The 24,622-nt window shown below is 41.6% G+C and overlaps 2 protein-coding genes across 3 annotated transcripts in view; one reads left to right on the top strand and one right to left on the bottom strand.

Annotated features, from left to right (window-relative positions):
* Positions 1 to 14,686, top strand: part of polr1d (RNA polymerase I and III subunit D) — a 29,922-nt gene extending 15,236 nt beyond the window's left edge. For both annotated transcript variants that reach the window (XM_067996963.1, XM_067996962.1), the window contains exons 3-5: positions 3,531 to 3,607; positions 7,404 to 7,486; positions 10,994 to 14,686. In XM_067996963.1, coding sequence (XP_067853064.1) covers positions 3,531 to 3,607; positions 7,404 to 7,486; positions 10,994 to 11,053 — 220 coding nt within the window. In that variant the 3' untranslated portion in view covers positions 11,054 to 14,686. The remainder of the gene's footprint in view (positions 1 to 3,530; positions 3,608 to 7,403; positions 7,487 to 10,993) is intronic.
* LOC137332926 (endothelin receptor type B-like) overlaps positions 10,724 to 24,622 on the bottom strand; it is a 36,907-nt gene continuing 23,008 nt past the window's right edge. Inside the window, exons 3-8 of the mRNA XM_067996961.1 lie at positions 23,335 to 23,447; positions 20,139 to 20,343; positions 18,544 to 18,693; positions 16,869 to 17,002; positions 14,728 to 14,836; positions 10,724 to 12,926 (exon numbers count right to left, since the gene is read on the bottom strand). Of these exons, the coding sequence (XP_067853062.1) occupies positions 12,780 to 12,926; positions 14,728 to 14,836; positions 16,869 to 17,002; positions 18,544 to 18,693; positions 20,139 to 20,343; positions 23,335 to 23,447 (858 nt within the window). The 3' untranslated portion in view covers positions 10,724 to 12,779. The remainder of the gene's footprint in view (positions 12,927 to 14,727; positions 14,837 to 16,868; positions 17,003 to 18,543; positions 18,694 to 20,138; positions 20,344 to 23,334; positions 23,448 to 24,622) is intronic.

Here is a 24,622-nt window from a genome sequence, read left to right as displayed (position 1 = left end):
GGAACTGCTCCATGCAACACTCTCCACCCCAGATCCTCAGAGGTGCAGGGGAGGACTCCTCCATAGAGAGCCCTTCATTGGGGCCTTCCGCCAGACAGAAGACGAAGACGAGGGCGAGGAAGTGGAGAGTGGCAGGAGCAGCCCGTACAGGAAATCCCTCTGTGCAGAGTGAAATGGCACGAATTTCCGAGAGACGGCTCCAGTAATGAGGCGCAGGCACCCAGGGGAGGTTTAGGGACCTTGCGCCGAAGAGAAATTCCGCCTGAATGGTGGTCAGCTCGATGGGATCACTCTGCATGCTTGAGCCTCCTCGAAACAGGGCCGAGTGCAACTTTTAGCACCTGGATGGCTTTGGCCGCGGGCCGAATGAAGCGCAAGGGCATCCTTGCTGCCAGCGCCTCTAGTGACATCCAGCCCACTCCTCCGCTATCCAGTACATCCCTAACTCTGATTATCTTGACAGCCAGGGCCCTTCTCTCCGCCAGCACCGTGTCGCCGAAGCTGACCACACAGAGGTTTGGGTTCCTAAGCAGCGGCTCCCTTAGGATGGCCGCCATCCCTGACGGGGGAGAGCTCCAGCTGGAGGCAAACCATATTCCAGACTCTGATTTAGATCCTGGTAAAAGACAGGCAGCTTCTGCAAGGACGTGGCAGCCACTGTCTAGACTGGGGTGGGAGACAGCATGTAGACTTTGGCACAGTTTTCAAATAAGACCAGGAATGTACCATGGATTTTATTGAAACATTGAATCTTTACTCAAGTTTACCTTATGTTTCTGGTTTTGTTCTTACTTCTAGCTTCCCTGCTATACTTTTAATTCCACACTTTTGTTTTGCCTTCTGTCTGATCTCTACAGATGCATTTGAATTTGGTGATATAGAGACCTAAGGAGAAGAAAATGAGTCAAGGGCAGTGCATAATGCAGAACGAGAGAGCTATCGGGGAAAATGAAGTGGGGCCACTGGTCGGTGCAGTGAGAGCTACTTGAGGAAAGTAGATCAGGGTTGGTGCGGAGAGCTGGGGGAGAAAAGTGAACTGTGGCAATGGGCAGTGGGGATAGAGGGTTGGAAATTGGTTGAGAAGTAGGAAAAAGAGAATAGGGATAAAGGGTTTGTCCTCTGATTGGTGGGATGTGACACATGGTGTTCCTAGGGATAGGTACTGGGGCCTTTTCACTATATATGTTAATAACTTGGATGAAGGAATAGAGAGTTGTCTATCCAAGTTTGCAGATGACACTAAGTTAGGAAGTAAGTTGTGTGGATGGGAAGAGGAAGTTACAAAGGGGCATAGACAGACTAAGTGAGTGGACAAAACTGGCAGATGGAGTTCAATGTGTGGAAGTATGAGATCATCCACTTTGGAGCTGAAGAAGACAAAATGGGATATTTTCTTATTGGTCATAGACTAGGAACTGTGGAGGAGCAAAAGGATTTAGGTGTCCATGTACACATCAGTAAAATCTAGTGCACAGGTACAAAAAGTAATCAAAAAGGCTAATGGAATGTTGAACTTTACCTCCAGGGGATTGGAATTCAAAAGCGAGGAAGTGATACTTCAGTTGTACAGAGTTTTGGTCAGACCCCATCTGGAGAACTATACTCTGTTTTGGGAGTTGAACTTCAGAAAAGATATATTGGCCTTAGAAGGAGTTCAGTGCTGATTCACCAAAATGATACGAGGGCTTAAAGGGTTAAGTTATGAGGACAGGTTGCATAAACGTGGCTTGTATTCCCTTGAGTTTAGAAGGTTGAGGGGTGATCTAATCAAGGTATTTAAAATGATTAAGGGATTCGATATGGTAGATACAGATAAACTATTTGCTCATTGGAGAGAAGAGTGAGATCAATTCATGCAGATTGCAAATTACATTTGCCTGTAAACATCCTACAGCGTTTGTGCATCAGTTCCTTAATTCCTATTATACCTCTTCTTGCCCTTGAACATTCTATATCTGATAGAGACAGTCTCATAGGAAAACCATTTTTTATTGTTCCGCTATAAACTTCTGACTGGACAAAGGCAAACAATGTTTACAGGACTGACTCAGACCAAAAAGGCAATTTACCGAATTAGATGAAGGCAGACCCTTAAGCTTATATTCTTACACTGACTTCTAAACACAATCTTCTTTTTAATACTGTCCTCCAAAGTCAACCATTGTGTGATAAGACTAGCTGTGCACTATGGTGAACATTCCATATTGACCTGAAACAAAGGCCTGGATTTTTACTCCGAGCTGTGGAGAGAGCAGGGAGGGGAGGACTTCCGGACGGGAAACCCAGAAGTATGGGTTTCCCGGACGTCCTGACGATTTTGACGCTAGGGCGGCTTTTAAATTTTTTCAACACGTTTTCCGCGAGATAGCTAGCCAGATTGAGAGGCTGGCTGCTTGTCGGACGGGAAGGCAGCCGGGGAGTGGATTTCAGGTAAGTCACACATCGGCGGAGGCGGAGTGGGGGGTGGTGGAGCGCATGGATAGATTTGGGGGGTCGGACTTGGGTGGGTGTCAGTCGATCATGTGAGTGGATTGCGGCAGGTAAGCTTGTTGGGCCTGCAGGACACACACCTGCTCCTCCTGGCCCTCAAGCAGTGCAATAAAAGCACTTACCTATTGATCCGGCTCTTCTCGCCTCCTCTTACATGGCGAGAATCACAAGACCCAAGTATCCTGGCCCCCGAGAGTTAAAAATAAAAAGGCTATTAAAATGGTGGCACACAGCCCCCTTATAAGATTTTACTGACTGACCCACCTTCTGAGAGCGGATTAGTCATCCGCCCCCCCACCTGCTTCCATTAAAACCATTGGAGTCAGGTTTTGCATTTTTTCAATTTTATCTTCCCACCCGCCCCCAACCCACCTGTCCTTAGGGTTAAAATTGCCCCAAAACTCCTGCAGTTGGCCAAAATTATTAATATATGTTCCAGTTTAAAAACTGTTTATATCTTTTAGCTACAGTCTGTAAAGCATCACATGTTTGTGACCCTAATCCTAATTGTGATAATGAGTCGTCAAATAATCATGTTGATTCATTCATTTTTACTTGTGATTGAAGTCTCCATACCAAACTATTAACAGCTTAGGGATGTTACTAAAGTTTAGTAGCAGTAAACGTAGTTTATGGTGCACCTTAGATCTGGCTCTTCCCCATCTGATGAGGTGAACTACACCAGTTTAATAGAGCACTGTAATTTGAACGAGTCAGGTGGCAACATGCAATAGCCTGGGTCTATATATGGAAAACCCAAATTGAAGGAGAAGTGACTGTTATTCATCAGTGCAGCTCATTCCCTTCCCTAGTCCCACTTTAGTCACCATCGATTCACTGAAAAAGGGTTCCTTATGGAATTGCAAAAATTCCATGTATAATGTTACAGGGCAAAAATTACTTAAACCAAAATAAAGAAATTGTCTTTTGGAAATGAAAGGCAATTTAAGACCACAGAATTGTTTTATAGCCTGCGTGCAAATTATATTTTTATCTTTCTAAATATCCACTTTTTAATTCTAATTTTCTTTTTTTCTCAGCCCAGAGGTAGAATTTTGCGGCTACAGCATCACTCATCCGTCAGAAAACAAAATTAACTTCAGAATTCAAACAAGAGGTAATTCCCATGTATATTTGTTTAAATTGTTTTTATGAACCCCTCTAAGAGTCTTCCAAGGTTCTTTGCTTGCCGTCTCCTCTTCCTATTGATATGCTGCCCCTTGTCGACATCATCCGCAGATAAGGGGTCAGTTTCTATTTGTATGCTGATGACACCAGGTCTCCCTCACCACTATCTCTCTCAATCCTGTGACCCCATCTGCGCTGTCAGACTGCATGTTCGATACCAACTGCTGTCTCCGACTTAACATCAGAAGACCTAAGTTGTCGTGATTTCAGTGACTTACTTTCTGGCCTCCCATATTCCAACTTGTCCAAAATGCTGCCTCCCATATTCTGTCTTACACTAGGTCCCACTTGCCCATCATCTGTGTCCTTGCTGACTTACTGCTCCCTGTCTGCCAATCTATTAAATTTAAACTTCCTGTCCTCATCTTCAAATCCCTTCATGGCTTATCTCTACCCTATCTTTGCAAACTTCTCTAGAATTACATTTCCCTCCCACATCCTTCAGTTCTCTGACTGGCGTTTTGTGTCTATCCTCCCTTTTCCTCACCATTGGTGGTAGAGCTCTCAGCTGCGTTGGCTCTACAATATGGAGCTCCCTTCCTAAGCCCCTTCACCATTCCGTTTCAAAACCCATTTTTTCGACTAGGCTTTCAATCACAATGATCTTTCACTTTCTGGCCCAGTGTCCATTACACTGTCTATGTTTCCATTTGCGAAGCACCTTGGGATGTTTTTTATTTTAAAGAGACTATATAAATGTCAGTTACTTTTATTTGACCATGGAGGATATCACAGCCAATTATCTTATTATTGTTATCCTTACCTGACATCTGCACATGCACTTACATAGAGTATGCTGGGCTTTTCTATCCCTTACTCCAAGGATGCTGAGGTCAGTTGGTCAAAGGAGCAATCCTCCATCCTAGAAGAGATTGGCTAACTCAGTACAGATAGAGGATTGATCCTGTGACTTAATTGTCGGTATGACTCAGTGCCACACCTCACAGTGCATCTATGCTTAGCTGTTGGGGAACTCGGTAATTTACTTCTTTATATAAAAAGTACATATTACTGCGTCTGGCTCTTAAAGTTGAAGCCTGCAGCAAGCAAAGATTTTAGGGCCCTAAATCAATCTCTGACCTAACCTCAGAGATTTACACAGAGCAGGCCTAGGTTAATTATCCCTTAATGTTTATTAGTGCGGCTATCGGAGAGACCAAATGAGTTAGAGGGTTGTATTTGCGAAGGTGATGTGTGTTACGCCACACCAGAATGCTGAATAGCTTTTGCAAAGCGAGTGACTTCTATGTTAAACAGGACAGTTTCGGAACTTGATTTTTATTTATACTCTGCATTGCTGAAGGTGCATACGGCAGGGAAGCTATCTGCCTTATTTTGGTTTCTAAGCAAACTACTAAATTTGCAGGGATATACTCTTATACTAGACCAAATGCACTGTATGCTTGCACTGCAATCACTGGACTCAAATTCCCCCTGAGCTTTTGTCCTCAGTTATTTATTTTCCATGTTCTGTACCTATCATGGGAATAAGATTGATGACTTGGCAAGGATGCAGAGTTATCATTTAAATAGTTTTCTTTCCCTAAGCCAAAAGAAATATTTGGGATTTTGGCCAGTCACGGTCATCCTGTGGGATTGGGGAATGAAATACACCATCCTGAACTCCGACTGTGTCTGGATCTATTCTGAGGGAACATACTTCCTTTTGTATAAATCTGTGACACGAGATTTGAGAAAAGAATTCTACACCCCTTCATGGGCTTTGAGTTATTTCATGAATAAATGACTGTAAAGTGCATGAAGACATGAGCTGTTTTGTCTTGCTGGCTGTGCCATTGGGATTACAGGCTTCAATGTTCATTCAAACAAAATATTGAATGATTTTGCCTATTTTTCACTCCTACTGTTTTCAGCCTTGCTGGTATCTGACCAAGTGCCCTGGCTCTTCAACTAGGTTTATTGTTTCCGGATGAGAACACTGCATTCCACAGCGTTGCAGTATGAGGAAAGACCATTGCTTTTTTACTAAAGAGATACCCGAGTGACTAGGGTAGGGACTTGGACTTGTCAGGCAGATAAGGCATGGACTTTTATGTGATCAGGCAAGAGAGATACAGGGTGGGGGGTGAGGAGGAGTTTTGTTTTTATGGATCATCTTCGCTGCTAAACTCATACTATATCTTACTCTAACATATTCTTTCTCAAAACTGTTGAACTCCTTAAATCTTTCAGTTTTCTCAAGCTTTACAATCTAATCAAGTCAGCTAATCACTGTTTCATGATTTATCTAGTTTTCATTCCCATTATTTTAAGCCTTTCTGGTATCTGAGTGAGTGCGGTGGCTCTTCACCTGAGTTTCTCAATTCAAAAAAAATTGGAGTATATGTTCCTGCCTTTAGCTTAAAGTATTACTTCATCACAATCATTTATTGGCTTATGATGAAATCCTTCTAGTGCTGTAAATGCTGGTGCAGTTGATGCATTTAGAAAGGGATTGGATCGATCTATGATTTAGCAGGGAGTGGAGATGCAATTTTGAAATAGGGAAAAGATGAAAAATGGCTAGCTTGGGATCTGGATGACCCCTTCCCATTCTTATGGTATAAGACATTGGCGTTTACTGCCATTCTCTTAATTGTGTTACATTTTCATTTCCCATATCATTTACATAGAATTTACAGCACAGAAACAGGCCATTCGGCCCAACAGGTCCATGCTGATGTTTGTGCTCCACACAAGCCTCCTCCCACCCTTCATCTAGCCCATCAACATATCCTTCTATTCCTTTCTCCCTCATGTGTTTATCTAGCTTCCCCTTAAATGCACCTATGCTAGTCACCTCAACTACTCCTTGTGGTAGCGAGTTCCACATTCTAACCACTCTCTGGGTAAAAACGTTTCTCCTGAATTCCCTATTGGATCTATTAGTGACTATCCTATATTTATGGAACCTAGTTCTGGTCTCCCCCACAAGTGGAAACATCTTCTCTACGTCTACCCCATCAAACTCTTTCATAATCTTAAAGACCCCTGTCAGGTCACCCCTCAGTCTTCTCTTTTCTAGAGGAAAGATTTCCTGATAGGTATAACCTCTCAGTTCTGGTATCATCATAATAAATCTTTTTTGTTAAGGCCTTTCTGAGATGCATTGTCAAGTAATGCTAAATTATGAGTAGTTTTATGCCGTGAGCCCATACCCAGGATGAACTGGGTTGAAATTGCTTCCAGATCATTTCCCTTAATATTTTGTCCAATTGGCAATTATAGAATGCTTTCATTTCATTACCCTGATTAGATTCAAATCCAAACCTCTGAGGTGAAAGGACAATGGGCTAACCCATGTAGGCAAGCAGCTCACTTTCATTACTTCTTCCTCCCAGTCTGTACCTTGCTGCTTATTTTTACTTGTATCCATACCAGCATGCTTAGCATTTGTGAAATGCTCTATAACTCTAACCAGGCAGTTTCAGCAGTGCAAACATACGGCAGTAAGCACTGCCCCCCACAGCAGAATAGTCCCTGAAATGCTTCATCTGCCCATAAAACTGTAGCTGTATAACCCTTTCAACATTGTGATTGTGAAAAACCTGCAGCAATGTTAAAGTAAGTGAACAGAGTGGGAAGGTTGAAAGACTTAGAAGCATTTGAATTGCTAAGAGTCTGTGCAAAATGGTGAATTTGAATTGTGTGCTGTAAATGTGGTACAGAAATGCTGCAGTGGACTTGAAGGAGTTAATTACTGTGTATTATGAATTCTTTTCCAGGGGGCATTCCATCTGTAGAGCCTTTTCGCAGGGGTCTCAATGAACTAATGACTGTCTGTCAACACGTGCTGAATACATTTGAGGTGAGCCTCAAATTCATTTAACTGTTTCAGCGCGTATCTGAGACTTCCTGGCAGAGGGCTGCAACAGTGAATATGAGATTCTGCAAATTATCCAAAAATCATTGAAAGATTATGCCTGAGGCTATTCAATTATTGGTTGTTATCATTGTCTTGCAGTGGCTGTATATTTAAAATTAGGGTTTTTCTGTATAAGTAGACTAAGCTTGCACAGTGTTCTATATTCTGCAAATGCCAACCAATTTTGAGTACTATATAATAACAAAATATCATCCAAAGCATTTCTGATAGGAATTTGAGGCTCATGTATTCTTCTTGTCTGGTTTTATTCAAAGTGCAATATTTAGCAATTGTAGTGAAACTGAAAGTGAATTCTGTTGGTCGAGCCTCATCAGAGTGGGTTGTAGATGGCAGCCTTGTCAGTAGTCTTCCAAATAAAGCAGAAGCAAAGAGAATAATCAGTGATCCCCAGATATAGACAAGACGAACATGAGATGGGGACCCATTAGGTCAGGTCTCCGCCCCATTTTGCTGCCCTGGGATTTATTGGGGCTTTCCTTATGACATAAGTGGACCTGCACCTATAATAGGCATTGCCATTATAATGAGGTGCGAGGAAGGTGTTCCCGGCCTCCCACGTCATTTTCTTATCCATATGACCATTGGCTATCCCAATTTGGGGTGTCTGACGAAGATAGGCACAATGGCCTGCCCTTAGACTCCGGCAGACTGGAGGGACTGCGGCGGCCCTGGGGAAGACTGCAGGCTTCACAAGGAAAATAGAAAACTCTTTTTTTGAACCCACGCATCTAAGACAATTTGAAGCCGTCAGGATCTTCTGGCTGTTCAAAGGCCAGTCTTGGTAGCCAGGATAACAGCTGCAAGTCTGAGAGATCTTTAGGTGCATTCCTGTTGTTAGGCGTAAGGACCAGCCTGTGCCTGTTGTTTACCCGGTTGGGCCATACAAGTGCCCAGGAGGAGGAAAGGTGAAGGCAGCTGCTTCTTTAAGGGTACTAAGGTATTTTGTTGTAGAGACTATCCAGATGGGAATAACCTACTAACCAACACTGAATGGGATTCATTTACCAAAGGGAGACCCAGGTTATCTCATGGTAAAGGACCTCCTTTAAACCACTTTGCTGCAGTTGCAAAATCTCAAATTTAGCAGCACGGCTTGCTGCCAGGGCATCATATTTCATCAGCATGTTTGCCTTCCGATTTTGTGTATCTCTGTGGACCTTCAGAGAAGGAATTTGGAGGCAGAATTGCTCACTTGGTAAATAAACTATAAGGAATACGGGGAAGGTCCTAGGTTTCAGCTGATTTAGCCAATTTCACCTGAGGTGGAGGGTGGAATGCTGGTGACCTCTGATGGAAGAGGTGCATGATGAATGAGGGTAGATGTGGAGGTGCCAGCAGGTAGATGCTGCGCACCTCATATATTGTCTGACCAGACTGCCCATGTCCTCTTTAGAATTGGGTTGGGGAAGTGGCACAAAGGTAAAGGAGAAAGAACAAACTTGCATTTATGTAGTGACTTTTAAGACCTCTGGATGTCCCAAAGCACTTCACAGCCAATTTTCACCAACTGCTGGAAATGGGCAGGCATATTTAAATGATGTGGTAGTGACATGGTGAAATGTAGTCGCTGTTGTGATGTAGAGAGATGACAAAACAGTATTCAGTAGTGGAAAAATATATTTATTTTAAAAAAACTATTTAGAAATTGAAGTCAATGGGAAAGAAAATCGGGCCAAAGGGTAAAGCGGGCCACCGATTTGCTATCGCCCACTTAGGGCTACCGCCGAAGACTAATTTCACCCCCGGTGTTTTTGTAAGTCTTTTAGAAGTACCTACAGCCCTTTAAATGTACTTTCCTGAAGCACTCAGCAGTGCTAGGTGGCCGTATTATTCTAGTATGATTTACATCTAGCATTATTCATGAGGCACAGTTGGAATAAGTATGGAAAGTAAATATCATCGTGTCATTACCATGTTATTTAATTATGCCTGCTGAGTTTATGACATGATGTGGAGATGCCGGTGATGGACTGGGGTTGACAATTGTAAACAATTTTACAACACCAAGTTATAGTCCAACAATTTTATTTTTAATCCCACAAGCTTTCGGGGGCTTCCCCCTTCCTCAGGCGGTGTGGAAATGACATTTTCGAATCCTTCGCATTTTAAGATCACAGAACAATGCCTGGTGATTACTGCCCGTTGCCAAGGCAATCACAGTGAGCAGACAGAAAGGTGTCACCTAAAAAGGCCACCGAATATACAAACCCCCAAAAAAAAGAGAGAGAGAGATAAGGAAGACAGTCAATGACCCGTTATATTAAAAACAGATAACATTTGTTCGCTGGTGGGGTTACGTGTAGTGTGACATGAACCCAAGATCCCGGTTGAGGCCGTCCTCATGGGTGCGGAACTTGGCTATCAATTTCTGCTCGACGATTTTGCGTTGTCGTGTGTCTCGAAGGCCACCTTGGAGTATGCTTACTCGAAGGTCGGTGGCTGAATGTCCATGACTGCTGAAGTGTTCCCCGACAGGGAGAGAACCCTCCTGTTTGGCGATTGTTGCGCGGTGTCCGTTCATCCGTTGTCGCAGCGTCTGCATGGTCTCGCCAATGTACCATGCTCTGGTTTATGACAGACATATCAAGTTGTTGTCTGTTATGTCCAAGTTCCTAGTAGCCTATTGCTTTATAGAAACATACACAAACTTCAGCTCATCCAAAAGTCTGCTGCCCATATTATATCCTGCACCAAGTTCTGCTCACCTGTGACTCCTCTCCTTGCTAACCTTTGTTGGCTTCTGGACCCCCATTGCCTTAAACTTAAAATTGCCATCCGTGTGTTTAATTCCGTCTTACCCCACCACTTGTGCATTCACCTCTCCCTTCACCCCAACATTGGTGGCTGTGTTTTGGAGCTTAAGCCCCAAGCTCTGGCATTTGCTCCTGAAAGCCCTCCATCTCTCCACCTTCCTCTCTTCCTTTTAAGACCTCCCTTAACACCCATTTATTTGACCAAGCTTTTGGTTACCCCTCCTAATCTTTCTTTGGCTTGGCATCTGTTTTTCCTTGTGTCTTTGTGAAGCATCTTAACACCTTTTTTCTACGTTAAAGGCACTGTATAAATGTAAGTGGTTAACATTCTGTGTTTTGAGTTAGGTAGAATCAAAAATTGCCACTAATATTGGTAATAAAACTTTAATCTTTCAAATTGAAGGAAAAGCTTGTTTTATTAAATTTACATTGAAAACACAGTATGTTGTGAAAGTAGTTGTACATGTAGGGTAATTGCTGACTTTTGAACTGTGAGTATATTTACAGTAACTACACCAGTGTGAGTATGTATTTTAACTACATCAGTTAGGAAGTGTTTATTCTACCAAATTTGAATGCACCAATACAGAAGTATACTTTCACAGGACAGTCAGCTTGTCGCAAAGCATTCTGTCTTACCATCACATCACTGATGATGATTAATTTCTTCTTTCAGGTCAGTATGAAGGAATACAAAGAGCAGCATAAACTAGAAGAAGCAATGGATCAATTTTGACAAGACACATGCAGATATAATACTGTACATTTTTATATTTTGAAAAATAAACAGATTTAAAAAAAGATTAAAATAAGATATTTTGATGGCTTAAAATAACCCTCATGGAATCCCAACCACACCCATTGGATGGTTTAACTTAGAGTGCTGAGATTGCAATTCCAGATACACAGATGGCATTGCTGAATAGCATGTCCCTCTCAAGATCATGTTTACTTGTGTTTGGATCTTTCCAGTTTCTCTGAGGCAGCATATTCCTGTTAGCTGCCAGCTGCTTATAAACAGACGACAGGCATGCAATGTACTGTGGGATGTAAGGGAATTTGTGTGTTTGTGTACCTTATTTCACTAGGCAATGCCACTGTCAGCTAGTTAGTGATACATAACTGATACAAAAGGTAGACTGTGAAAATCTTAGAATAAGAAGACACTGAGGGGAAAAATAGCCACCTGGCTAGCTTCCCAAAGTTAAAAAATGTTTGGATGTTAAAATGTGCTTTCTCTAGGTGTTTGGGATGGTACCAAATATAACTCCCTCTTTCATTTGATCAATAATACTGTGTGTGCATAGTAGTACAGTTTGTATAATCAGTTCTGCATTATTCAAAATCACGGCAAATTATTGACCATAAGAACTGGCTTGACAAAAATATTCGAACAAATTTAGGTTAATGTGAGTGAAATTGAATTTAATTGGGAGCAGTGGCCCTTCTCTATTGCCTGTCCCAGGTACCACTGTACATTCTTACTTCTCCACTTGTGATCGACATGTCCCCTTCCTTTAGCAGCGCAGATGTGTACATAATTTTTCTGGAATGATGTCTGTTAACTATCAAAATTAGCTTTGGCCTTTAAGAATGTACTGGACAAAACTTTATAGGCGTTTCACTTCAACCCAAGGAATTTATCAATAAAGTGTCACAGGTAGCTGGTTTTTAAGGTTAGTTTGCAATGTTAAACCCTGATTATTTTAAACATTGACTGCAAATGAAATGGTGTTTTTCTTATTGAAAAATGTGCTATGCATAAATGGAGGGGATTTTGACACACATCTATCTAACTCCTGCTATTGTTTACACAAAATATACAGAAGTAGGATTTGAGTGGAGTACAGACCCAGAGAACATTTAATTGAGAATTCCATGAAAAAGATAATAATGATCTGCTGCAGAAACACTGCAGCATAAATGGTCTGTGCATGCCCATGCAACACAACCTTTACCGATGGTGGCTAGGGAAGACAAATGGGTTTCACTGAAAAAGTGGGCATGTTTTCCTGGAGCAAGGCCTCTCCCAGGGGATCAGTGCATAGTTGCAGTTGCATATGTGTTAAAGGGTCTTTGAAGTCTCTTTACAATTTCTTGGAAAATTAGCAGTACTTAAACTTTCAATGGTTAGAAATATTTACTAAAATAAGGCAGATTTTCATTTCTTGCCATCACCGGCTAGAAGGGTAACCTATTAGTACTTTAGTTTGATGTTCTCTTTGGCACATAAACATTGGAGTGCGTGATGAATGAAAGAAGTACCTTGATACTGAAATGTAGGGGTCCTGATAGAAAACCTTGTTTTTTTTCATTACTGTAAACATTCAAAGACTCACAATGTACAGACAGACACCTGTTTTGGATTTTCCAAAATATAATGCATATGAGTTCAGATATGAAACAGCTTTACGTGGCAGCGGAGAGCCAGGAAGTGCTTTCCTACTTTTTTAAAAAAAAGTTCAAGATGTGCTGTACTTGTTACTGAAGCGTGAGCTGCTCCGATCCAGGCCGTTTGCATGGCCATTAGCTTTCCACTTGACAACAGCCATTTTCTCGTCCATTGGTGTGCTCAGAACTGGCCGCTGACACCAGCAGCACAAGCAGGACTGAGTGGGCAATATGAAAACAAATTAGGACGAAATTAACATATGTAATCAACACATTCTAACCCAAGCAAGCCCAGTTTAGAAAGATTTAATATTTTTGATTCACTTTTCTCTTTTTTTCCTCTCATTGCCCAAGAGGCAGATAACATGTTCTCAGCCTTTTGCTATTCTTCATCCAACAGTTAGAAGATGCATGATTTTTCCCTTATTCTCTTCAAAGAGGCATCATACGATTATCTCCTAAGGGCTTGAGTGATATTCAAAATGATTGAATGGAGAATTGATCCAACCTGCATCCAACAACAACTTGCATTTATGTAGCACCATTAACGTAGAAAAGGCTCCAAGGTGTTTTACAGGAGGTAAGAGAATAAACTCCGAGCCATGGAGGGAGAGACTGGGAAAAATGACTTAAAGCTTGGCTGAAAAGATGTATTTTGAGGAGGTTTTTACAGCTGGAGAGCAGTGGAGGGGTTTGGAGAAGGAGTTTGAAAGAGTAGGGCCAAGGCGACTAAAGGCTCTGCCACCAATAGTGGGGGGGATGCACAAAAGGACTGCAGGGTATGGGAGGGAAATATTGGGTTGCAAAATGTTGCAGAGATAGGGTGGGTGAGGGATGTGAAGATAAGAACAAGGATTTTAAATTTAATACCTTGGGTAAAAGGGAGCCAGTGTAGGTCAGTGAGGAAGGGAGAGATGAACAAGTGGTACAGAATATAAGTGGTTGAGTTTTGAACAAGTTGGAATTTATGGAGGATGGAAGATGAGAGTGGCTTAACTGGTGAATAGCAACAGAGATGTGACTGGGTGAGGGAGTTTAAAGTTTGAAATTGAATTATTGAGGGAGCAAGTGGAAGAGATTTTTCCAGGGTTGTGGAAAGGAAGGGGGATGTGGGTGGAAATGGAGATGAGGAAGTGGACAGAAATGGCCTCGGGAGCTGGGAAGCAAAGAGGTCACAAGAGATCAAGGGGGCGATTGTAGTTATGGATGGACTAACTTATGAGCAGAGTAAGACTGAGCGAGGGTAAGAAAGTAGAGAAGTTGGAGGAGAGCAGACAAGGGAAATTAAGGTAAAAGTTGAAGTCACCAAGAATGAGGAGTTGCTTTGATGTAGAGGCAAAGAGAGGACATCTCATTGAGAAAGTCAGCATGGATCTTGGGGAGGGATTTTGAGTGGAAAGGGGTGAGGTCCTTAATGGAGAAGATGGTGTCAGAAGAGTAGGGAAGAGTCCAAAATGTGACTTAGTGATAAGAATTGTGCCATTGATCAGTGGTTTGGGTGGGGATGGTGATGGAATGTATAATCAGGCAGAGTTGTTGGCGTGGGGACGAATCGACGCCTGTAAGCCATGTTTTTGACTAAGTTAGAGTGTCATATTTACTCACAAAAAGGTTGTGGATGGTAAGGATCTTATTTGCATTCTCAATGGCAATATAGAATGGGGCTGTAATTGGTGATCTGCCAACATAGACCACTTTTATGGTGCAGTATGTCGGGTGCACTGTATTACAGTGAATATTACCTTTTTGCCCTTTTTTAAAAAGATAGTAATAAAGTTCCTGATTTTATTTCATGTGCTGAATGGATTCTGAACATTTCAGTGAAGGGAAGTCCTGTCACTTGCTTTCGTATGCCTGGCTATGGAATAGTAGGGACCTTGAAACTGGTCACTACTACTTGCCATCCTCTTGAAGGATGGTGTGCGCGGCAAGAAACTTTATATAGAGAAGAAAATAAATGAAAATGCAATTTTAAAAATTGTTTGGTTTGTACATTTTTTTTAAAGTCCAAACACTTACCTTGAAACAGTTTTTGAATTTTTGACTGACGAAGTACAGCGCCACTGGGTTTATGCAGGAGTTAAGAGAAGCCATATTAATCCCAATATAATCCAGAACCAGAAGAAAACTGAGAACAGAAACAGCATAAAAATCAATCTAGTTGCAAGTTAATGATTTTGCTTTGTGACCTTTTGCTGTTAACAATCGAACATCAGTATTTTCCTAGCACATGGTAGTGGGTGGCCACAGACTTTGTTTCCTATCTATTTTCCAATTGGTGAAAATGTAGTAGGATACTATTAACATATTGATCTCCATCTGGGAACTGGGTTCCAATTAAGTCTATACAGATTGAATGAAGACCTCCACTCTACCAGTTGTAAGAGTCTGAAATTAAATGGTTATGGTGAAGTCTTTTCCCAACTTCTAATGGCTGTGAGTACACAACATAAGATTGGTCATTCCACTTCCCCCACCCCCATTGTCTGTCTACTTGGTCTCATTCATTGGGAACAAATTGAACAACTTTTGCTGCTCTTCATAGCTTATTGATTTAAGAATTGGAATTATCCAATGTTTCCATTTTTCTGTAAGCAGTAGACAGGCGCAATAATTGCAAATGTCATCTCACTACTGCTTTATAGACTGCCTATTGCTTCACTGGACATATGCTACATGGTTCCAGTTAAAGAATTGCATGTACGATTTGACTTGGAAACCACTGCCACAAAATGTGATATTCTTGCCCTAAAGAGGTACGTTGCTGTGTTTCTGTTGAACCTAGACTGTCAGAGCTACACAAGTGCCCTCATCCCTCAAACATGTAGGTGGAGTAGGCACGGTAGTTGACTCAGTATGGCTGATAATACGACGGCTGGTGCCCATTGCGCTCGTGTATTGGGCATTGGCTTCTCATATTATTGGATGTGGAAAAACCTACACTGCCTGATGCGCCTAACTTGCCCAATGCAGCTGCCCAGTGGGCTGCTTGTTAGGAGGCTGTGCGTAAAATTTAACTAAGGCTCGTTAAGGCACCAGAAATGATGCAATTTATGGGATGTTATGTTTTGAGATTTTTCGACCATTCTTTCACAAAAAATTTGGGAAAATTAGTTACTTTTAAATGTTGGGTTTTTAAAGTAAAGTCTATTCACGCACGTTTTTTTAAAAAAAGGCACTAAGGTGACAGGTGGTTAATATGCTAATATATTAGACATTGAAATTGTTCTCCCCATGTTTGTAAACCATAAGCAAATTGTTAGCCTGTCTCAGTAATCTGTAAACACATTGGGTTGGAAAGTCTCTGGCCTCGGGTTCTAAATGGGAGGAGATTAAAAAAAAGACTGAAACACGGGCAGGCAGTTAGGTCCAGCAAAGGCTGTGAGGTTTAGAATGCAGGAGAGTAGTTTGGCGTTATTTTTAACAAGTCCAGCAAGACAATCTATTAATGTGGGGAAATGTGCCATTTTCATTATTTTGTAATGTATGCAAAGACATGTTACACTGATTTAACTAAATGAGTTTGATCATACCTGTTGCTCTGTATGTTTGCTTGCTGTGAATTAAAGCAATTGCTGATTCATAATTGATTTTCTCTTACCAAGTGTATTCTGGGTCCATTTTCAAAGAGATTGAAGAAGCACTCGTACGAAAGCCACGGATATCCAATTCAGATCATAAGGGTATACTATATTACGCCCTTGGTTTAGGCTGTTGTAACATGAGATATTGGGTAAAATTGGAACATCTCTTGTAAGATTGGAGGCTGATATGCTGAGTCAGATGAGGTATACTGGCTTCCTGAAGTGTGCCAGTGGGCCCTACCAGAGCAGTCCAGACCAGGGAAGTGGCTTGGATCCCTGAAGATAGGCATTTTCTTTGGAAAGTTTTTAATATGGCTCCTTTACATAGGGAACCAAAGGGGGGCTGCAAATAGGGTCTCAGGGAGGGTGGCCTAGGCATAATTCCCAACCCCGCCCCAGGGAAGAGGGCACTGCAGTAATATATATAACTGCATCCTTGCTTTCATTTGGTTCATCAGCTTGTTTGTTGTCAGTGCTATACCTGAACTTAGAAACCAGAGGGAAGGACCAAGATCTATAGTGCAGGCCACCAAAAAATAGAAGAGAAGACATCTTTTAAAATATACCAAAACTTACCTGAGCAGTTCACATCTGTTGAGGTCTTGCTCATCATAAATAGTTTTCTTCAGGATTCTGCTTAAATGCAGCGGGAGCCAACACATAGCAAAGATAACCACCAGACAGAAGACTGTTTTAGCCACCTCACGTCGCTGAGAAAAGTTAAAGAACCATGTAAGCATTTCTCCATGTGTATTGCTGTAACAGAATAGCTGATATCAACTTAGTAAGATTGTGCTGGTATTTGAGAAAAGTTAAGTTATAAACTGTTTCTTTATATGGAGAGGAAAATGCAGTTAATGTTACAGTCCCAGTCACTCTACAAACTACCATGGCCACCCCCAAGTGCATCTTTGTACTGAGGTGATGTGGGGTTTATGTGTGATGGAGAGTTTAGAGTGGAGGAGTTTTATTGCGTTGACCATATCTTTTCAATTGGTTGCACAGTTGCTCCTGTTTCCACAATGTTCTTGATTTGTTAGTTAGTGAGGTGGCACTGGGATAGTACCGTTGGCCAGGGGCTGCAGTAACCTGAGATTCCCAGCTGCTGACACACAGGCAAAAGCAACTTTTGAACTGAAGTAACCTGAGTTCAGTCACTGGCCTGAGCTGGCTGGAACCGGTTTGAATTAGCTAAGTTTTGTGAAAGACAAAGGAGATGTGATGAGACACAAGTCCTTATTTAGAAAAGGAGTAATGAGGTAATGCTACCTAAGTCCTTGGGACAGAGCCAGTGAGGAGAAGACACAGACTAGGCGAGCAAGCCTAAACCAAAGGGAGAGAGAGACAGCACAACTTGAAGAGATAAGATTCGGAATAAGAATGAAGAATCTGGGGCGTGGAGCCAGAGCGAAGACTCCGGAGACCAACCATCGCAGAAGTAGAAGAACCTACGTCAGGGACGTAGAGACGACATCGAAAGAGAGAGAGAACGGAACGCCTGGCCAGCGTCAGCTCTCCTTTTCGGGTATTATCCTTTATATTCTGTGACCACTCAGGGAGTGTCAGAGAAACCTAGTGGGTGTGCGTTTAGATCCTAATTTGGGTATAAAACTGTATAATCTGGTGCAAACTGCATGTCTATATCTAACCAGATGTATAAGCTATATGTATATGATCTAATGGCGTGAATAAAGCGAATTGAGAGTTAAGAGAGAATTGACTCTTCTCTTTGTACTAAGCCAATAACCGTAACCGGTGACCTCTGGTCAACAGTACAAAGAAACAGGTGTAGGCCATTCAGCCCCTCGAGCTTGTTTTGCCATTCAATTAGATCATGGCTGATTTGTATCTTAACTCTGTCTACCTGTCTTGGTTCCGTAACCATTAATACCCTTGCCTAACAAAAAGTACAGATACTTGTCTCCTTCCTTCCATTAGGTTCATCACCTTGTCTGTTGTCAGTACTGTGCCTGATGCAACTTACTGCTTGATGGAAACCTGCTATTACTGAAATTCATAGCAAATCTCTTGGCACGTGGTTTATTACATTGAAGTGTGACCAAATTATGCTGAAGTATAGAACTATGGATCCTGGTGTAAAGTGCATTCACGTTAAAGATGAATTACAGTTTGCTGACTCTAAATTCTGCAAGATTTTGAGACTTTATTTTCAGAATGCCAGTTTGCTTTTCTCTAGTCTGTGTAGTTTCTGCTTATATTTTAGTGTATCTGAGTGTTGCTGATGCCTTACCTGCTTTATATGATCATTGAGAGCGATTTGCAGCCCATTCCTCCTGCTCAGCATCTCACAGGTCATAAGAGTGTAGAATATACCGGTGCAAGCCAGAGGCAGACAGAAGTAAAAGCTAAACAGCCACCAATCCTTCACGTTCTTGTAGAACTGTACAAAAGTAGCCCATATAGTGTGAGCTTTCAATAGACGAACAACTACCACTTAACTCTACACTAAGCACAATCCACAATGTATAGCACAACCTGTTTCCACATTCTGAAGAAAATAGAAATTGGAAATCTAATTTTGAATGAAATCCAAGTACAGTCCACTGTGTGGTAGCTTTTATTGGACATGAGCTGGGAGCTGCCTGGATCTTTTAGACGATAGTAAATAACATTAGCTCCATCCTTACTGAGGACTATCAGGATCTCACCAGAAGCAATTCAATATTCTGAGAGGTTACTCAACTTTTATATTGGTTTAATAAAAGGCAAAAAACTATGAAATATAAGCTGATGCAGAACGTGATCCCAACTAGGGAAGAAGGAAATCAAATAGTAAGCTGTCTGAATTGGAGCTGCATTTGTACAATCCCTCCTACACTGTGACAAACCAGACTTGTGTTTCAATTACTTCCTCATTTCCTGATCGAAGGAATATTCAGTATGCTCTTGTGTCTGGACTGGAACCTGTCTCAGACATGCACCCGAATTCAGATTGGAGCTGTGTTCAGACTGCCTTAAGTTCACAACAAAACTACGTTCCAAATTGGAGTTGTGTTTAAAAGAAAGATTTGCATTTATACAGCGTGTTTTATGACTTCAGGACGTCAGTGAAGTACTTTTTGAAACAGGTCACTGTTGTAATGTAGGAAAAGCGACAGCCAATTTGCAAACAGCAAGCTCCCATAAACAGCAATGAAATAAATGACCAGATCATCTGTTTTAGGTGTTGGTTGAGGGATTAATGTTGGCCAGGACACCGGAGGAACTCCCCAGCTCATCTTGGAATAGTGCCATGGGATCTTTTATCTCCACCTAAGAGGGGTAACGGGACCTCAGTTTAAATCTCATCCAAAAGACAGGACATCCAACTGTGCAGCACTTCCACACTACTGCACACAAGTACCAGCCTAGATTATGTGCTCACGTATCATAGTAGGTGCAGCACTCTTTGAAAGAGCTATCCATTTAGTCCCATTCCCCAGCTCTTTCCCCATTTTTTTTGTCCTAGTTTGTTTATCAACCCCTCTGATAGGTTCCTGTATGTTTAACTATCCCTCTTTTAGGTCCCACAGTGCTTATCAATCACTTTGATAGGTCCCAGCGTGTTTATTAATAACGCTGCTAGGTCCCAGAAGTGAGAGTGTTACCACTGAGAAAAGGCTGACCTCTTGTGTTGGAACCTGGATTCAGAACCTCCTTTCCCTCCCCCTTCCATGTCCAGATTGAGCTGTATAATGAAGGTAACAATTAACCAAATAGGCCAAATATTTACTTCCAATACAAATTGGATTATCATTTCCAAATTTGTAATAATCTTGTCCTTCTTGACCCAGTCTCTTTAAAAGTTAATATAAAAGTTTGGAAGAGTTTTACATTGACACATACCTCCATGAATACTGATGACTGAGATAGGTGGAGCAGACACACTTTCAGTTCTTCGCCCCGATATTTAATCGAGACCATATTAAACCCTATAGCTTCTGGAACTGCTAAAACAATCGAGATTACCCAAATGGCTGTCACTTCCACAGCTTTCCTCAAGGGAATCCCAATCCCCTGGATTCGGCTCCACGAGGCCACAGCTCGGTACCTGCAAAAAAACAAAAAAGAGGCAAAAAGCTTCTCGTTAAAACATTTTTATATTGTGAAATGTGTTCACACTCAGCTCACAAAGACAGTGATGATGCTCAGTGTATTAATGACAAACCTGCTCCTTCATGATCATTTCAGCGCAGCAGAATGCGGTAATTATCAGAACCAATCTACCAATCTAGTGGATGTCATTAATGGAGTTTTAAAAATATATTGTTGCTTTCCCAAAGTGTTGCTCATGGACAAAATAATTTGTATTTTCATGTAACTGTAGGGCTGATTTCCTAATGTAGTACTTGAGAGAGGCCCCATCTGGCAGCACAAGCTCCACAGAATTGGATGGGTAGATCTTAACGTACTTGACCCTGAACTCCCAATTCTGTGGGAGGTAAAGCTTTGGCCTCACTAGTGCTACAAAATTATGTAAATACCTGAGAATTGTTCCCATAAAAAAATCCCTATGCTGTTCTGAGCTTCCACTCTTGATTCACAGAATGTCTGTATGGAACAGGTGCTTGTCTTTTCCAGAGAAAAAAAGAGTCCGAGCCTGCTCAATCTTTCCTGATAGTTGCATCCTTTCAACTTTGATAACATCCTCGTACATCTTATCTGCATTTTCGCCAGTGCTTCAACATCCTTTTGTAGTAAGGAGACCAGAAATACGCAGAGTACTGCAAGTGTGATCTCACCAAGATTCTATATGAATTTAACATTACCTTCCCACTTCTGCTGGGTCCAACACCTTGTGTTGGCTGGCTGTTTCTCTCGTACATGTCTCTTCTGCAGCCCATTGAGGCGGCTAGCAGGGTCATCACCCTGAGAGATCAAGTCCTCATCTGTCCCTCTTCCTACCATTCCTAAGGTACTAGATGCCTGTCATTGATGATCAGGGATCTGCATGGGGGTAAGGCCTTTGCCTACCACAAAAGAGCCTGAAGCCTGCCATCATGATGGCCTCAAGCCAATCCCTTAGCCTCTATAGACCAGAAGTTAGAGCCTCCTGTAAGTTGGAGCCCATGTTCTTAAAAGTGCTTAAGGCCTCTGTTCTCAGGGATCCATTGAAGTTACCATTCATTCCATGATACACTGCAAATTTCCAAAACCTTTTTGCTTGCTTGTCCAATGTTGGAGCAGAGCTTTTACGTGTTCTCCACCATTCTTATAGGGAACTCTGAAGATTCTCAAAGGGATGTGTTAAAATGCTAGGAGAGACAAAGCTTGGAGCTGTTGTCTCTGCCAGGATTGAGAGTTCTAGATGTACAGTCTTACGCTTTAAGATTTATTAGAGGAAACGATACTCAGACAACGTACATGATGATACAAAGCCTGCGGGAGACCTTACATTACAAATGATGAGCTCATTAGCAGGGTGATCAGCTGTTAGGTTGGGGAGGACAGAGAGTTGGGGTAGATTGAGGCAAAGAGCTGGCCCAGACATAGAAGTTGAGTGGGACAGGACCTCAATGTGTGGCTGAGCTTGGAGGGGTGCATAGACTTGTGTTGGGCACAATAGGGAGACTGAGTGGGCTGGGACTTGAAATAATTAATTCATAAAATATTGAAGATAGCTGATAAATAATTGAAAAAGGCTAAAAATAAAAGTTCAAATTAGAAAAACGTCTGCCTTGTGTGTTCTTTTAGGGACCTGATTGGTATGTGGTGTCATATTAGGATGATTGGTCCATGCTAACCATGTGACATATATTTAGCAGATCCCAAAATTCATCCATGATAACCACATGACCTCATGAATCAATCATTCCAATATCACAGACATTCAATACTATATTACAGGCACAAAACTTTTAGTAATATATAAATATACACTAGCACTTGTGTATACTATATTGTACTATTATGCGCATGCACATGTAAATGGTATGCTTTTATAGGTACAGTTAACCATCATAATGAGTATTTGGGAGTTAGCCCAATATATCCACACAAACACAGATAATCGTGAATGAATATAATCACACATATGTAGGCACATTTACACACACATTTATATAATATAAGCTTGGAAAATTTGTGCTGCAATGGGAACATTTCCATTGTGTTTGTGATGGTTTTTGTAGCCTCTGACTTTTCCAGGGCTTGAACTTGCCATAGAGGTGATACTACTTTAAGATCAATGTTGAAGACACAAATGACCATGTTTTTTCAGTGTATGAAATGCCTTCATGCATAGTACAACACCTACTATTAAGTAATGGCAACAGCTGACACTCAGGAGATCACAGCAAATCCTTAGTCCATACTTAACAAAGATGACATCATCTGCTCATCTTGCAGTCCATGGTGGCTCATTATGAGTTGCAGATTTAAATGTCATTACCTTTCCTAAAGTAAATGTGCACACTGGAACATAGAGTTGCTGTTTTGCAAATGTCTGGTGACTGGAATATTGGCATAATGTGCACAAAGATCCATTCACAACAATATCAGTGAAAATCATAAAATACCCTTTACTGTCACTCAGTGTTTTCAAAGTACTTTATAAAGAATGAATAGTATGCTATCTAGAAAAAACATCAATGACATTTGGTTGCAGGAAATTAAAAGTAAATCTGGCATTGAGTTTAAGGGTGGGTGCCATACCTTACTGATGTTGAGTTTATGAGGTGGACCAGTAGCTTGGCACCGTTGGTAATGAGCTCAGTGTCTTCACTAAGGCTAGCAATTATAGTCTGTTCAGGAAAAATACATAAATATTTTCCCCTAATCCCAAACAGACAGTGCTGATGTCTGGGTTTAAGAGTGGCTATTTAATCCAGGTAGAGGTTTTGTACATTATATTACCTTTTTGGCAACAGCTGTTGGCCATGTTAGCAGGTGGCTACTTAATGCAAGGGCGAGGATTCTATTTAATTCAGTAATAAACTGTCAATGGAAACCACTGATTATCACACCAGTAGGTGCACCTTTCACTAGTTAATTGCTTAAATAAAGTGCAAATAAAATAACAGTGCTTGAGAGCTCTTTGTACCTGTCAATGCTCAGTGCGCACAGACTGAGGACTGTGATACCAACGGATGCCTTCTGGATAAATGGTACAAGCTTACATATTTCAACTCCAAAAGGCCAATCTACAGCCAGTAGCTATTTAAAACAAAAAAAATTAAAATATTAGAAACATGTAACAATGGAACAAAATATATTCACAGTGATAAGTTTTTTATGTTGAGTGAACAGCCATAAAGCATGAAAAGCTTTGCCCCATAATATTCAAGTCATTGCCAGTAGCACCATGCTGCTTTGCAAATTATATGGCTTCATTCCCACAATTTACAACAATCTTAGTCTTGGCTGGTTCGTCCTGGGGAGTTGAAGGTGAGGAGCTGCTCACACAGGTTAGATAGAAAGATAATCAGATAATAAATTGCCCAAGACAAATGTTGCATATTTAATAGTTACATGCAGGGCATCTTGACAGAGTCTTGGAGGAGAATGTTTGCCTCTCTTCCCCCATCTAACCACAGAAAGGTATGTTCCATGGAGAATCTTGAAAGAAGGGAAAACTAATAAAATCTAGAGGAAGAGGATAAATCTAAGATTCTCATTGATTGACCAATATTGATTGATCATGTATTACATTCAATCTAATTTTGGGAGAGTGTCTTGGATATAAGGAGGAGTGAGTACTCAGCAGAGGAGATGCCTCATGTGAGGAATTGCCTTGGGGATTCCTGTGGAGAAGGTGGCCCTTGTGTTCCCACAAGGTTTTCAATGTGTGAGGTATATCCATGAGCAGGATTTTCTATGTAAGAGGGGTACATAAGGGAAAATTCCCCATATAGTAAATATCCCTAGGGAAGAGGTCCTCTGTGTGTGAACTCCTACATCTAAATATTGGGAAGGCCGAAGTCATTGTCTTTGGTTCCTGCCACAAACTTCGTTCCCTAGCTATCGACTGCATTCCTCTCCCTGGCCACTGTCTGAAACTGAACCAGACCATTTGCAACTTTGCCACCCTATTTGACCCTGCGATGAGCTTCCGACCACATATCCGTTCCATTACCAAGAATGCCTACTTACATCTCTGTAACATCGCCCGTCTCCGCCCTTGCCTCAGCTCATCTGCTGCTGAAATCCTCATCCGTGCCTTTGCTACCTCTGGACTTGACTATTTTAATGCTCTCCTGGCCGGCCTCCCATCTTCCACCCTCCATAAACATGAGCTCATCCAAAACTCTGCTGCCCATATTCTAACTTGCACCAAGTCCCATTCACCCGTTACCCCTCGCTAACATACATTGGCTCCCGGTCCGGGCCTC

The sequence above is a fragment of the Heptranchias perlo genome, chromosome 15 (assembly GCF_035084215.1).
Source record: "Heptranchias perlo isolate sHepPer1 chromosome 15, sHepPer1.hap1, whole genome shotgun sequence".
Taxonomy (NCBI): domain Eukaryota; kingdom Metazoa; phylum Chordata; class Chondrichthyes; order Hexanchiformes; family Hexanchidae; genus Heptranchias; species Heptranchias perlo.
This window is presented reverse-complemented; position numbering and strand designations above follow the sequence as displayed.